This window comes from Anser cygnoides, chromosome 3, assembly GCF_040182565.1.
Source record: "Anser cygnoides isolate HZ-2024a breed goose chromosome 3, Taihu_goose_T2T_genome, whole genome shotgun sequence".
NCBI lineage: Eukaryota > Metazoa > Chordata > Aves > Anseriformes > Anatidae > Anser > Anser cygnoides.
Window position 1 is genome coordinate 13,355,078 of NC_089875.1, and position 15,178 is coordinate 13,370,255.

General features: G+C 43.7%; 1 protein-coding gene across 2 annotated transcripts; it reads left to right on the forward strand.

The window, feature by feature from the left end:
* The first annotated feature begins 5,611 nt into the window (after positions 1–5,611).
* Positions 5,612–15,166, forward strand: THUMPD2 (THUMP domain containing 2). Of its 2 annotated transcripts, none has more exons than XM_013196149.3 (10): positions 5,612–5,755; positions 6,103–6,235; positions 7,498–7,913; positions 9,129–9,206; positions 9,686–9,738; positions 10,037–10,124; positions 10,756–10,827; positions 11,448–11,562; positions 12,646–12,763; positions 14,319–15,166. In XM_013196149.3, the coding sequence occupies exons 1-10, from the start codon at positions 5,663–5,665 to the stop codon at positions 14,632–14,634; spliced, it is 1,482 nt and encodes a 493-aa protein (XP_013051603.2). In that variant the 5' UTR covers positions 5,612–5,662; the 3' UTR covers positions 14,635–15,166. The 2 variants fall into 2 exon arrangements, with proteins under 2 accessions (XP_013051603.2, XP_066851599.1); XM_066995498.1 differs by lacking the exon at positions 5,612–5,755 and adding an exon at positions 5,811–5,986.
* The last annotated feature ends 12 nt before the right edge of the window (positions 15,167–15,178 follow it).

Here is a 15,178-nt window from a genome sequence, read left to right on the forward strand (position 1 = left end):
TTGTGGAATAATGGTGCTTGAAGTTTCAACTGAGGAACGTTGTTGTGCATGTACTAGGGAGGGACGCTGTATACAGCATCAGGCAATAGAGAATAATAAGTATTATGGGGAAATGAATAATGGAAATATTGATTTGGAAGTTCCGCCGTCGGCTCCGTCGGGAAGAGCCAGGACCGGGAGGGAAAAGAGAAAAGGAAGATAGCAGTAGTGATGGAGAATCCCCGACTTTAGTCTCCCCTGTGTCACATAGGACCCGGCAACAGCGAAGGGCAGGAGAAATTATAAATGAACAGAGAGGGAAAATAATCGCTCCCCTCAGGCAAGGAGTGGGGACAGAAGGACCGGTATATGTTAAGGTGCCTTTTTCAGCTGGGGACTTAATGATATGGAAACAAGCAGCCGGCACCTACAGGGAAAACCCAGATAAAGTAGCCAGGGTAATGAAAATGATAATTAAAACCCAAAATCCCGATTGGGATGATCTCCAGGTGATCCTGGATACTTTGATGGACTCGACAGAAAAAGACATGGTATTGCGGGCAGCCAGAGAGAGAGCCCGAGAAGATATACGAAATGGATTAGTGCTTGGAAATCTAGATCAAAACTTCCCCACCGAGGATCCCCAATGGGATTATAACACAGGGGATGGAATAAGGAGGCTGAAGAGATATCAAGATTGGGTACAAGTCGGGGTACAGAATGCCATGCCCCGGACCATAAATTGGTCAAAATTGTATAATGTCAGGCAAGAAAAAGCGGAATCACCTTCCGCCTTTTTAGAGAGATTGAAAGAAACTGCTAAGAAATATACAGATTTAGACGTAGAGACTGAGCAAGCTAAAGCTCAATTGGCACTCATTTTCCTGGGACAAGCCCAAGAGGATATTAGGAAGAAATTGCAAAAGTTGGAAGGTGCAGATTTGAGAAATTTTGGATAGGCTGTTGGAAATAGCCTGGAAAGTGTATAATAACAGAGAAAAGGAAACGACAAAAAGGCAACAACAGAATTTATTAGCAGTAATTCAAGGGAGAGAACATGCAGGATTAAGGGGCAGGGGAAGAGGAAATATTAACGATCGAGGTAGAGGAACAGGGAGAGGCTACCCGAGCTCAGGGGGAAACCGGCTGGGTCTTAACCAATGTGCCCATTGTAAGGAGGAGGGTCATTGGAAAAACGAGTGCCCTCTCCGTGGACAGCTGATCGTTGGTGGGGGAAATTCGTTCCGAAACCAAGAAGCAGCTAGGGCGATGGTTCTGGGGGAGTACAGTAGCTGACTAGGAGATCCGGTAGCAGAAACTAAAGAGCCCTTGGTAAAAATTCAAATAGGAAATAAGGAAGTAAAATTTTTAATTGATACAGGGGCCACATATTCAGTGCTCAATAGATTAAGTGGTAAGATAGGGGAAAGGAAAACTACTATTGTAGGTGCCACCGGGAAGGAGGAAATACGGCCGTTCTTACAACCCCTTGATTTACGGTTTGGAGGCAAAGAAATTACGCATGAATTTTTATACGTACCAGAATGCCCTATTCCTCTTTTGGGACGGGATTTGCTAACTAAACTAAACGCTACCATAACGTTTGAAGATGGAGAATTGATTATGAGAATCCCAGAATCAAAAGTGGGACAAATATTAATGATTAAAGAGAAGGCTGTTCCTCATATACCAAAAGAGGTAGAAAATGCAGTAATGCCTACCATTTGGGAAACGGACGTGCCCGGAAAATCAAAAGTAGCCCAGCCAGTAAAAATTGAACTTAAGGAAGGGGCCCGACCGGTACGGATTAAACAGTACCCATTGAAGCTAGAAGCTAGGCTAGGAATAGTAAAGATTATAGATAAATTTCTTAGCTACCACATTCTGGAGGAATGCAAATCTGAATATAATACCCCAATTTTCCCAGTAAAGAAACCTAATGGGGAATACAGGCTAGTGCAGGACCTTAGGGCAATAAACGAAATAACAAAAGATATTCACCCAGTGGTGGCTAATCCTTATACATTGTTAACATCTGTAAAAGAGAAATATAAGTGGTTTACGGTAATTGATTTAAAAGATGCCTTCTTCTGCATACCCATTGACAAGGATAGTAGAAAACTTTTTGCTTTTGAATGGGAAAATCCACGGAACGGACGAAAGATGCAACTAACCTGGACAAGGTTGCCTCAAGGATTCAAGAATAGCCCGACCCTCTTCGGCGGTCAACTAGCTAAAGAAATAGAAGATTGGATTAACCAAGGACAGATTCAGGTACCAAAGGATCGATACCTGCTGTTACAATATGTGGACGATATATTAATAGCTACCAAAGGAGAGTCAGAATGTATTCAGGTAACTATTGATATTTTGAATCAATTGGGACTAAATGGGTACAAGGTTTCTAAACAAAAGGCACAAATCGCGTGCACAACAGTAATTTATTTGGGATGTGAAATTTCTCAAGGACAAAGAAAATTGGGAGTTAACCGAATACAAGCTATTTGTGAAATCCCCGAGCCGCGAAATTTGAATGAACTACGGGCTTTCCTAGGTATGGCCGGGTGGTGTAGACTGTGGGTAATGGACTATGGACTCATAGCAAAGCCCCTCTATGAAACCCAAAAGGCCTGTACGTTTACCTGGGGAAAGCCACAACAAGAGGCCTTTAAGAAATTAAAAGAAGCCCTGATAAAGGCGCCTGCCTTGGGCTTGCCGGACTTATCAAAGGACTTCCAGCTGTTTGTGCATGAGAGACAACGATTGGCATTAGGAGTACTGACCCAGCGACTTGGGAGCTGGAAAAGACCTGTGGGGTATTTTTCTAAACAATTGGATGCAGTAAGTGCTGGATGGCCCTCGTGTTTAAGGGCCGTGGCAGCCACAGTCCTTTTGATACAGGAAGCCAGGAAGCTCACATTAGGGAAACGAATTGAGGTGTTCGTGCCACATATGGTGACTACGGTATTGGAGCAAAAGGGGGGCCATCGGCTGTCACCCAGCCGAATGATGAAATATCAAGCTATACTAACTGAGCAAGATGATGTAATCTTAAGAACTACTAACTTATTGAACCCAGCAGTGTTTCTAGGAACAATTACGGAGGAAGGAGACCTCAGTCATGATTGCGTGGAGATCATCGAACATACCTATGCCAGCAGAACAGACTTAAAGGATCAGCCTCTGGGGAGACCGGATTGGGAACTTTTCACGGATGGAAGCAGCTTTGTGGAAAATGGGACTCGTTATGCAGGATACGCGGTAACTACATCAAAGGTAGTGATTGAGGCAAATTCCCTACCTCCGGGGACTTCAGCCCAACGAGCAGAAATAGTCGCCCTGACACGAGCCCTGGAACTAAGCGAGGGTAAGAACGTGAATATTTGGACAGATTCAAAATATGCATTCGGGGTAGTTCATGTACATGGGGCATTATGGAAAGAAAGGGAAATGCTATCCTCACAAGGGACTAATATAAAATACCAGGAAGAAATATTGAAATTAATAACAGCTGTACAGAAACCCCAACAGGTGGCCATAATGCATTGTAAAGCCCATCAAGGAGGGGTGTCAGAGATTGCAGAAGGTAACAGACTGGCAGATTTGACGGCCTGGAAGGTTGCGCGTGAAGTATGGAAAGTAACGGCTCTAATTCCATCAAAGGTAGGCCTCTCTTGTTTTAAATTACCTAAAGACCCAAAGTATTCAGCAGAAGATGAGAGACTTGCAAATTTGATGAAGGCCCAGAAGAATCCTGAGGGATGGTATGTGACTACGACAGGACAACTTATAGTGCCTCCTATAGTAATGCGAGAAATCTTACAAATAAAACATAATGAATGTCACTGGGGTGCAGGAGCAATGGTGACCTATTTGAAACGAGGTGTCATCTCGGTACACATGTTAACAATGGCAAAGTCAGTAATGTCAAAATGTGAGCTTTGCTTAAAGAATAATCCGGTAGCAAGGAAACATGCTGAGATAGGAAGAACTAGAGCTGGGATAGAGCCTGGAGATTACTGGCAAATAGACTTCGTGGAGCTGCCTAAAGCAAGAGGTTATAAATACCGATTGGTAGGGGTTGATACTTTTTCAGGATGGCCGGAGGCCCTTCCCTGTCGCACCAAGCAAGCAAAGGAAACGGTAAAATGGTTACTACAGGAAATAATCCCTAGATTTGGTGTACCATTGGGTATTTCTTCAGACAGGGGACCACATTTCATTGCCAATGTGGTTAAGGAGGTTAGTAGGTTACTGGGAATCACCCAGAACACCCTATCCCACTTACTCCACCCCCATCCTATAGTACTAGCGTTAACAAGCAGGCATAGAGGAATCAATAAGATAGTAGACTAATGAAGATGCGTTAAGATTATACTTACTAATCTCTATATCAAGTTATACTCACTAACCTCTACTAACCTGATTCAACCTAATAGTAATGAAAATACTTGCTCTTGGTATGAGTGAAGTATTTTCAAAGGGGGGAAATGTTAGTGTTGGGGAGAATCGAATGGATGTTTTACTAATGTCTCTTAGGTGATGGGACATACAGTATAATTAAGCATTACCAAATGTACTTACATTATCAATTAATCTATGTACACTGGAAACCTAGGGAGTACACTGAACATTTAAAGGAATCGTTGAAGGGGAACCCTGGGAGGGAACAGGTACAACCTGACCTTGGATAAGGGCCTGGAAATGCTGAAATGAGTTGAAGCAGAACCAAGGAGCGGAGGGAGCATGCGTCGAGTGAGAAAGGTGAAAGAGTTTAGCGGAGAGGAAGACTCCTTACTTCATCTGGACGACCACCTGGACGACCACCAGAGTGCGCCACGCATGTGCAAAGGGGAGGGGAGCTAATTAGAATGGAATGCGAGGCTGATGTTGCAACCTGTAATGAATATGTATACCTTACGTAATGTTGAATGTATAAATAATGGCTGGGAAGTAACGGGACTTGAAGCCAGATTTGGGCACCTGCCCCGGCTTCCAGCGCTGAATAAAGCACCTTCATATAATCACTTGGTGGTTATGTGGTTGCTACGCTAACACTCTCTTTGCCTGCTCACTTCTACAGAAATATTTGGGTGGCTTTGGTGCTTTTGGACTGCAGAGATGTGAGGTCATGGATGCTGCAGCATGTAAGGTTGTCGGTGCTGGGCCTGAACTGACGTCTTGCCATTTGTTCCTGAGCTGTGGGTGCTGAGTCACCCCAGGGGGTATCAGCAAATTTTCTTCCTAAGTTGTGTGGGCGTAGATATTATTTTAACATCTGCAGAAGGAGGAACGCTGCTATAATTCTCCCTCTCTTCATCAGCCTGGGCTGAAGAGATCATACAGTCTTCTGCCGAAGTACATGGAGCAACAGCTGCACTGGAACATTTGATCATCTCACATTTGATCATCTCGCTGAGGCAAGGATCAAAAGGGAGATGACGCTCCAGTGATGTGCCCTGGTGGCACGGGGGTCACACCAGCTCTCGAGAACCCGGTGTTTATGATTACGTTGACATGAAAAACTGTTCTGCCCGCTGTCACGTGTCAACAGCGCTGGAATAAAAAACTTGAAACAACCCCTCTTTCTCGGTACTTCTTCCCTCCCTTAGCACGTGTTGCTGCTCCTTCAGCCTGCCCCCTGGGCGGGGGCGGCCCGAAATGGCGGCGGGGGCGGGACAAGATGGCGGCGGGCGGGCGGTACTTCTGCACGGCGGGCCGCGGCCTCGAGCCTTTCCTGGCCCGGGAGCTGCGAGCGAGGCTCGGAGCCACGGAGGTGAGAAGCAGGCCTCGTTCGCTGCGAGTCCGTGCTAATTTCAATATATCGTGCGGTAAAATTAAATATTTCTTGTTGCGTTCGCCAAGGAGGTTCTAGGGAGTAAAATCATGACAGGACACCAGGAAGAAGCCGGCTCGTAGAGGCACTAAAATGATTTATTTCGCGAAACCGCGCTCCGCAGCTCTGAGGGCTGTGCTGACCAACATCTCCGTCCCCTCGCCACCCCTGGTTAGCTGTGCTTTGCTGGGTTCTTCTCGGTGCGAAGACGTGGTAGGGCACACGGTGGTGCTGTTGAGCCGCTGAAGCGCTCACAGAAAATATTCTTTTTTCCCCTTCCCTTTAAGGTGGACTATATTTCGGGAAAAGTCTTCTTCACCACTGACGCGGAGCCGAGCGAACTGAAGAAAATCAAGTCTGGAGAGAGGTTGTTTTTGCTGATTAAGAAACACGACCCGCTTCCCGTTTCAGGAAATAAAGGTACTGCGCTGACTGTTCCCCTCGAGTCATCCTGTTCTTTTTGCATGCAGGACATGGGTTCAAAAACTTCAAGTGTAAGCTCATGTCCTATTTGTAAAATTAACATTCGATCAATTTCATCATCTGTAGCTCTAACTGAGAAGAATCAACTCTGAAGTTGTGGTTTTTGACTTTCTTTTTGTTGTTTTTTACCCAACTATGCTTTCAAATATGTTTTTCTGTGCTGAAAACAGCTTAAAAATGTTTGAAATACACGTCTTACCAGCTGACGTTCTGCTGGCATAGTACGCATGTATATATGTATAACACCACTCCCACACCAAAAAAATTAACAAAACTGAAGTCCAATTCTGGACCCCTTGTATGTGTTTTAACAGTGAGTCATTTTTTTTTTAGGTGATGTGGATCCATACATATTCTGCATCACTTAACTGTTCAGTATGCAGATTTCTTGTGAATTTCAAGTACTCGTGTCACTTTATCAGTGTTGAAATAAGAATTTTGAGTAAGATGGATTGATATTTGTATGGGGGTAGGGTTTTATTTGAAAGATTACAAGAGGCCTTTGGCTCTAAGGATCAAATTTAACTATGATTATGAAATTTAAAATGAGAAATAGAAATACTTAAATGTTTTTCCCTGACCAGAGTCAAGACTTTTATATGAATTGGCCTCTGTATTTCTTGTGCCTCTCTTGTCATAGTTAAGTCAACAGGACACACTACAGGTAGGTGTAAGTTTAGGTGTGTATTGGAGACTTTGCAGGATTGAAGGAAGAGTAATTAATAGCAAGGAGATATTTTTTTTAATAAAAGAATAAACTTGTGACTTTTATTCTGAGCCGAATCAAAGCCGTTCATGTTCATGTCTGTCAGTCCTGGAAAGTGTCCTGGATATCTAATCCTGAACCAAATGTTTTTCTGGACTAAGAGGACGACGATATGGTAGGCTGGTGCTCCATCCCTGGGAATGACTCTGAGGTAGTCTGGTTTTCTAGAGCTGCTGAACTTCTGCAGAATTCAAGCCCTGCAAAAGTTATTCTTGGTTCTGCAAAGCTTGTAATCAGATGGATGTGTGGGTCTTCAGCTGATAGGGTTTGTGGGTGTTGAGAGCTTGGCTGTGTCTGTGATGTATGCTGCTGCAGTTCGTGGATTCACACGTTATGGAGATCTAAACAAAGTCCCTGACAGATGTTCTCATTCTGTGGGAACATCAAATGCTGAGATTGAACTACTTAACCTGAAACTAGCTTTTTCTTCCAGGGAAAATACTGCATGAAATTAGAAGTCTTGTCATTGAGGAACCAAAGGATTGGCTGGATGTTATCGCTACTTGGAAAAACCTTCGTGGTTGTGAGGGGAAAAAAGATGGTGTCTCTCAGGAAAACCCATCACCTTGCAAGAGAAAATCAGAAGAAGAGATGAATGTTGTAACTAAAAGACAGAAAACAGAGCGAGTAAGAGAGATTGTGTCTGAGGAATGTCAAGCAGGAGCTGGAGAGAATGGTGTGGTACCAGACAGGAAGAGTGATGAGGAAGGCCAAACTGAAACCAAGGCTTCTTTAGAAGACTCTTCCAAAAGCAGTGGAGAGAAACCTGTTGAGAATGAGAAGCATAGCTTTAGCTTCCGAGTTTCTTGTCGCTGTAGTGGAGCAATTGCCAAAATACTTACTTCACAGGTATGCTAAAGTATCTGTGTTTTAAAAGGATGTAGTGAAAGTGAAAGGAGGCGTGTGGTTTATTTGCAATTTAATTTGTGTTTTGTATGTTTTGGAATAACAAACTGGTCTGAACTTTTTCTGTATCTTCAAAAAAAATTTTTGAAAAAACTCATAAAACTTGCATTTACGTTAAGCAAGTGGAAATACAAGTGCTGTTATTAATTTCAAGGCATGATTAGCCTGAACAGCTTTTTGAATCAATGTCTTTTAATGAGAATAAGTGAAGGTAAGAGGTCGAGTGGCTGGGCAGGTGAAACCTAGTCAAGTCTGAAGAGCAATCTGTGAGTGGCTTGCAGCTACTTCAAGGGTCGTAGCAAGGATAGCGGAGCCACGCTCCTCTCAGTTGAGGCAGACTGCGTAACAAGGGGCAAAAGCCAGAATATGCAGCTTGGAAGGGTGCTCTTTTGGGTATCATGAAGAAATTCCCAGAAGGGTGGTGGGTGGTGCAGCCCTGGGACACATCCTGGAGAGTGCATCTTGGTCCTTGGGGTGTCAGCACTCAGCCTTGAAGAGCCCCAACCATTCTGAGAGAGGTGGTGTAGAGATCTGTAGAGGCCCCTTCTGTCCAACACTGTTCTCATCTGCATTGTATTTTCACCATACGAAATGGAAATTAATGTGTAGCTGCAGTTTATTTAGGTTTCTCCTACCTGAAAACAACAAGTTAGATTTTTTTCTCTCTGCTAAAGCTGGTATCTTGGGAAGATGGGACACATGAGCCTGCCAGCACCAGCGTTTGTTTAAATTGGTTCTGTGCATTTGAATTCTTATGCTGAAGGTACAACTTTCCAGAGGTGATAAAAGCATTAAAACTGAGAGTTGCAGTTATGCATTGACAGGTTCCTTCAGGTGATCTAATTTACAGTCATCAGAAATACTTCACATGTGATACATAGTTCTAAAATGACTACAGCTGTTTGTTTTACCTTGGGTAGGACTTGAACTTCAGCCTCCCACACTCAAGGTGAGCAACAGCCATGTTATCCTGAGGTGTGTTTCTATCGCTCTGTCCTGGTACACCTCTTCTGGTCTTTGTATAAATTGTTCTCTAGCAGTAAAGAAAGACTTTTTCTTTTCCCAGGTACTTATGAGGGTTGTGTAATCAAGGTTGTGATCTGTAGTTTTCTTAATTCTTTTATTTTTAATGTCTTTTACTGGTCTTTCCCTTCACAGGAGATTGGAAGAGCAATTGGCATAGCGCTCATGAAGCAGTTTAGGTGGCGGGCTGATCTGCGGAACCCCGATCTAGAGGTAGTGGCACTTGTCTGCCAGGTGGCCTGTTGCTACTTCCAGAATTGCCCCAAAATATATATATATTTATATATGTCTGCCTTCCATGTAAAACACTTATTAATGGCACTGCTTTTTCTAGAGAAAAAAAAAAAAAGCTGAATACAAGTATACAGTGAACAATCTTCTGTTTAGAGTAAGTGGTTTTATAGTTAAAAATGTCAAGAAAATACTTCGTGGAGAAATTGAAGTGCTTGCTGATGGATCCCTGACTGACAAATCCCTTCCTAGTTTGCGTAAATCTTAAATCATCTTTAAACTGGCATTCAGATTATCAAGTGTGATTTCTTCCAAATAATCATAAATTTGTAGAGCATGTATTTTTGTTCTTAAATGGTATGATCGGAAGTTCATAGAAATATCTTCTGTCTGGTTTAAATGAGTTTAAGCTATTGTCATCTCAAGTTGAGAAATTCTAATGTTACTTTTCCCTCTTTCAGATCTTCGTACATCTTAATGACATGCACTCAGTTGTGGGGATTCCTCTTTTCAGGTAGGTGTTCTCATCACCAGATCTGTTTTGGCAGTACCAGAACAGGCACAATTTCTATATAGTCTTGCTGTCCACTGTATTTATCTTCTGGATTAATATTCACTGGACTGTTGTATTCGTCTTGCGGTCTGTCTGAAGGTAACCTGAGCACGTGTTCCAGACTTTGCAGTGAGTGGCTAAAAGCAGACTGTGGTTTCTGATTACAGATCTGGAAAGTTCAGTTCTTTTTGTATTTTATATTATGTAGGCTTTTCTATGTTGTTGTACCATTGTCTTACACTGATTTTGCTGTCTACAGGCTTCCATTGGCAAACAGAGAGTATATCAAAACAGCAGGGCTGCGGTCAACAATTGCGTGGGCCATGGCATCTCTGGCTGAAATCAGTGTAAGTGAATGTTCATGGCAAAGGTGTAGAGTCCTGAGTGAGTCCTTTGCTGCTCATCAAGGCTGAAGCTGGAAGCTTTGAAGCAGCGTGGTGATTTTAATTCTTCATGCTTTAATCCACATGGACAGAGCTGGAAATTTTTGTGTGGTTAGACTGCACTGTCACCTGGTGTTCAACCTCATATCTTCTTTAGTCCAAGGGCCTTCTAAGGATAGTTATTACTCTCTGTACAGATATATGGTTAAATTGCAGGGGTTTTGTCACTGTCCAGATGTCAAAGCTTGTTTGGGGTTGTTCTCCCAAGTAAAAACGGAAGCCAGTGTGATGTTTTTCACAGGTTAATTTGATGCCAGTATCTGTCTGCAGTCTAGTCATGTTTTTTTCCTAAATGTCACCTCAAGACTAGATGCAGTGATGCATTGTCTCTAGTAAAGCCATTTATGCTTTTTACAGTATTGTCATACTTCTTTACTGTATCATCTGCAAGTTTGGCCTGATAAAGCAGTGACTGTTTTTACCTGCTCTGGAGTCAGCGGGACTGTGCAGGTGATCAGTCCATGACTGAGTATGCTTTGTGTTGAGGGAGAAGTCTTACCTTGTTTGGGATGCGATAACCCCTTTCTTTTTGTAGGCAGGTGACTTTGTGCTAGATCCCATGTGTGGGCTAGGAACAATTCTGCTGGAAGCTGCCACTGAGTGGCCCGTAAGTATCGCGGTCGTAATAGGTAGGAGCTTTGCAAGACTTCTTGTAGTTGTGCCAAGAAAAACATCTATGCCACAGTTATGATGACGTCCATTAATGGAACGCTGGAACCAAAATGGTCTTTATAGACAGTTGTTTAAAGTGCTTTAGTTCAGACATTCCTCCACAGGAATGCAAAATAAAGTCCTACATACCTGTGTGAGTGGGTGCTGGGAGCCCTGTGTTGATAGTGCAGGGTTTGTGTGAGGCAACCTTGGGCTTTCTTTTAAAATCGCCTGGGCTTATCCGGGAAGTGGAGGTGTCAGTGTGACAGTACAGTGAATTTCAGTATTAGAAAATTATTAGGCAGTGAGGCTGTTTGTAGACAGCTGGGATCGTCTGTGAGGACATAGCCTCAATATTTCTGTGAAATAAAGGTGTCTTGAGTAGCCCAGAACACGAAAGGAGTGAAGATAGCAGAAACTTCTCCATTGCTCTGTCGTCTTAATCTACGTATTGCTCTACATAGATGTCAAAGCAAGTGGTTTGTTTTGGAAGAGCTGTGCAGCAAGGCAAGTCTGTGAAGGTTTTGTTAAATAAATACACGTTTGTTAACTATTTTTTTCTTTTTCTCTGAACAGGAAGCCTGTTACTGGGGAACAGATATAAGTGATTCACAATTAGAGGGCGCAGATGTGAATATTAAGACTGCAGGTTTGATGGATAAGATTGAGTTACTTAAAGCTTCTGTGAAAGGTATGTCTGTAAGCTTTCAAGGTGAGGCATGTTTGAAGCCTTCCGTGGTTATACAGGTAGCGTAGGTACTCTTGAGTGGTCTGTAATAGAACGAACTCTAAATAAATAGCTGGCTGGTGACCGGGTAAGTTTGTTCCTCTCCCCCTCTGAACTTCGGCAAGAATAAGTTCAGCAGAAGACAATGAAAACAATAATTTTCAGACTTGGGCAGTAACTCTGTCTTAATGTTAAATTTACAACCACAAAATGGTCCAAGAAGCATCTCAAGCCAGTTCTGGTAAGGCTGGCATAGAATCACAGCAGGGTTTAGGTGGGAAGAGACTGCTGGAGGTCTTTAGTCCTGTTAATCTGCTTGGAGCAGGGCTAACCTCAAAGCAGGGTTCAGGTTGCTCACCTTATCCAGTCAAGTTCTGAGCATCCTGAGGGATGAAAACCCCATGGTCTTTTCCTTTCACATGTTGGTTTTACTCGGGCCAAGCCAGCCTGGTGTGTGGTTGTTCTTCATCACCACAAGGGTGCACTGCTGTGTCATAGTCAAAAAATATATATTCCCAGGATGCAGCAATATCGCGGAAATACTTCAAAGACGTGAGTTCCAACAGAATCCAAGTGATTCTGGCTGAAAGTTAAGTAGATTCTTGGGAAAAAGAGGGGGTGGAGGGGAATTTAACATGTGGCTCCTTGCCATTAATGTGTGTTCGTTTGAACATCTGTGCTAAGCAAAGTGCTTGCGAGCTCAGCCCTTCGTTTGCATTTTGCTTATAAAGTTTCACTTGTGTTCAGAAGCAGCAGTTTGGAACCGTGCAGTGCCCTGCTAGGAGAGTTTTGCTGTTGGAGCAAGCACAACACCAGTAACAGGGAAGATCACAAGCTAAGCTATGCTCTTACGGGTTTGTCTGTACCCAGTCTGCATTGGATTGGTAGCTTTGTGGTGTTATTTGTGAGGATATAGAGAGAAGGAGCTGTGAATCTGGGTGTGTAACCTGTGAAAGAGCTGGCAGGCAGTTTGGTAAGGCGAACGATGCAATGGCTGCTGTTCATTTTTCAGATAGTCAGGTGTAAAGACCTCCCTTTATTCTGCAGCATTGCCGTTGACTTCAGAAAGTTTTGACGCCGTGATTTCGGATATTCCATTTGGGAAGAAGTTCAAGATCACAAAAGACGTACGATTCCTGCCAGATATTCTCCAGGAGATGGAGAGGTATGTGTGGCCTTTGATGTAAACGTAACTATGGTTGGTGATCTTAAGCGCTCAGTCAGCTCCAGGTTTGTTTTATTTGAAACACTCTCCAGCTCTGTAATCTGATGCTGCGCAGGCTGTGGAAGTCTGAGTCCTTTACCCGCCAGTTAGTGGCTGTTGTGACTTGTTTCACAAGCTGTGGAAGCGCTGATGGGAGTGCAAGCCAGCAAGGAATGAGCTTGTTGGCTGAACCACACTCAAAAATATTCTTTCCACAGCACGATGGTGAGAGAAAGAAGAAAGAGAAGAGGGTAACCTAGCCAAACTGAAGGCGTAGATAGGCAAATAAAGCAATAATCCTTTCTCAGTTAAGGTCTGCGTAAAATCATAGGCTTTCATTTTGGGTTCACAACCAAGCTTTTACCAGCCTCCCTTGGCAGGAGAGATCTCAGATGGGAAAATGGTGAAAGGCGTTCTCCTTTCTGGCAGTGTGCTGCAATAATCCAGCTAGCCACCTGGTCATCTTTTAGATGTCTCCTTTCATATCTCACTCTGTCATTTTGTGGCGGAGTGAAACCAAGCTAATAGCAGGCTGCTTCTAACGGGTGGTTCAAACTGTCCGTCTCCTTATTTGAGTTCTTTGCTGAAAACAAACCCTTTCTGTAGGACTGGACTTCGGTGGGTGTTGATCACACTCAGTGCAGGAATGTGGTGAGAAGATGGTAAAGGCGGCGAGGTGGCTCCCCAGAATGGCAGGGTAGTCTTACGCTGACCATCCCTCCTTTTGGCCTTGTTTGACATTCTTACCTTCTGGTCTCGTTTCCTCTGCTGGGGCATCCTAGGCAAAATATCTCCTTGGGAAGGTGGAGGTGAGGCAGGGACCATTATCACGAGAGCCCCACCAGTAAGACCCTTCAATGCACTTGCTGTGAGCACAGCCAGGATGGTCTTTTTTTTCCCTCTCTCAAAGCCAAGTGTAGCATTTCCTCCTGTACTAAGAAAAACTGAGTTACAAACAATGGTTAACTTTCCTTGGTTTCCTGTGTTTGAGAGATTTCAAGGGTCACTGCAACGTGGAAAGGACAGACTTCTTAAAGCTGTCAAAGGGAAAGGCCAGCTTCAGCATTGCCTTACCAATGTGAAAAGCGCTCTCTCTTGCTGTGAGGGGAAGCTGTTCCTTTGCATGCTGGTGGAGGCTTAGGGCTTGCTTCTCAGAGTGAGACTCAAAAATGGGTTTTGAAGCTGATGGTGCCCCTGGTCCTTGGAACAACACAAAAAGCAAAAAAGCTGAGTCCATCCTCACTGCTCAACAAATGGAGAACTCCTGAGGTCAGAAATGCGTGGAAGTCAATAAAGGGCCCATTTTTCCCAGTCAGCAAGAGTTACAAAGACGGGGAATTTAAATTCCCTTCAGAAATGTAGCTTACTGAGTTGAGCCATTACCCTTAACATGCTTAGGCGTTATACTGCGTGCAATTGGCACCTGAAGTATTGCTATTGTCGAGTTGTGCACGGATGAATGAATCCAGGCGGGATGAACGCCTAACCTTTTTTTTTTTTTTCCTGCAATTGCCAGAGTGCTTCGTGTTGGAGGGACTATTGTATTGCTCTTGAGTCAAGATCTCCATAAGCGCATGGACAGCATTACCAAGAGTGGTGAAAACGAACCTCCTAATGCCATTCCTGATGGTGCAGGTGAAACGACCGCTGTGGAGACCTCGAGTAGTGATGGGAATTCTTCCTCCGTGGTGAAAGGTGTTGAAGAACCCGTTCTCAGCAGCAGACAGCCATGTTTTGGGTCGCTGGTGCCGGATGGCGTCTATGAAGTTAGCCTTGGAAAGACAGTTGCTTTCATATACAAATACAGGAAGATCTCTGCTGCTGGGAATTAGTAGCTTACGTGCACTGTCTAAGGTGTACGTGAATCCTGATACACTTGAAAGCAGCATGGCGGTGAACTGGTGGAACCCCGCTGATCCAAACCCTGTGCCATTTGTTGGCTCACTTCGCTTCGTATGGGTGAACGACGCTGTTGCTTTGCTCTTCGGTTTTCAGGAGAGGTGGAAGATACCAGCTAGAGTTTCAAACGTTTTTAATGTAAAATACTGTAATGAGGAAGAGTCCTCAAATCCTTGTTTAGGCAAAGCCTCTCAATATCGTGAGGAGTTTATTCAGGAGAGAAAGACTTCATTTGCCATACTGCAAAGATGTATATGGTAGTACTACATGTGAATGGTTTTTCACCTTCAGCAATGTTTTTCAGAAACACTTGTGAAGAAGTCTCCACCTCTTCTTCAGGACCTGATGGAGGGCTTTCCTACGTGTCTTGCAGTCTTGTATTATTTTAAAGCTAGTTTGTGATGAATGCGAAATGTCGCTATTCAGATATTTTTGGAGTGGAAAATAAATTATTTTTCATATTAATTCCTTGCGGAG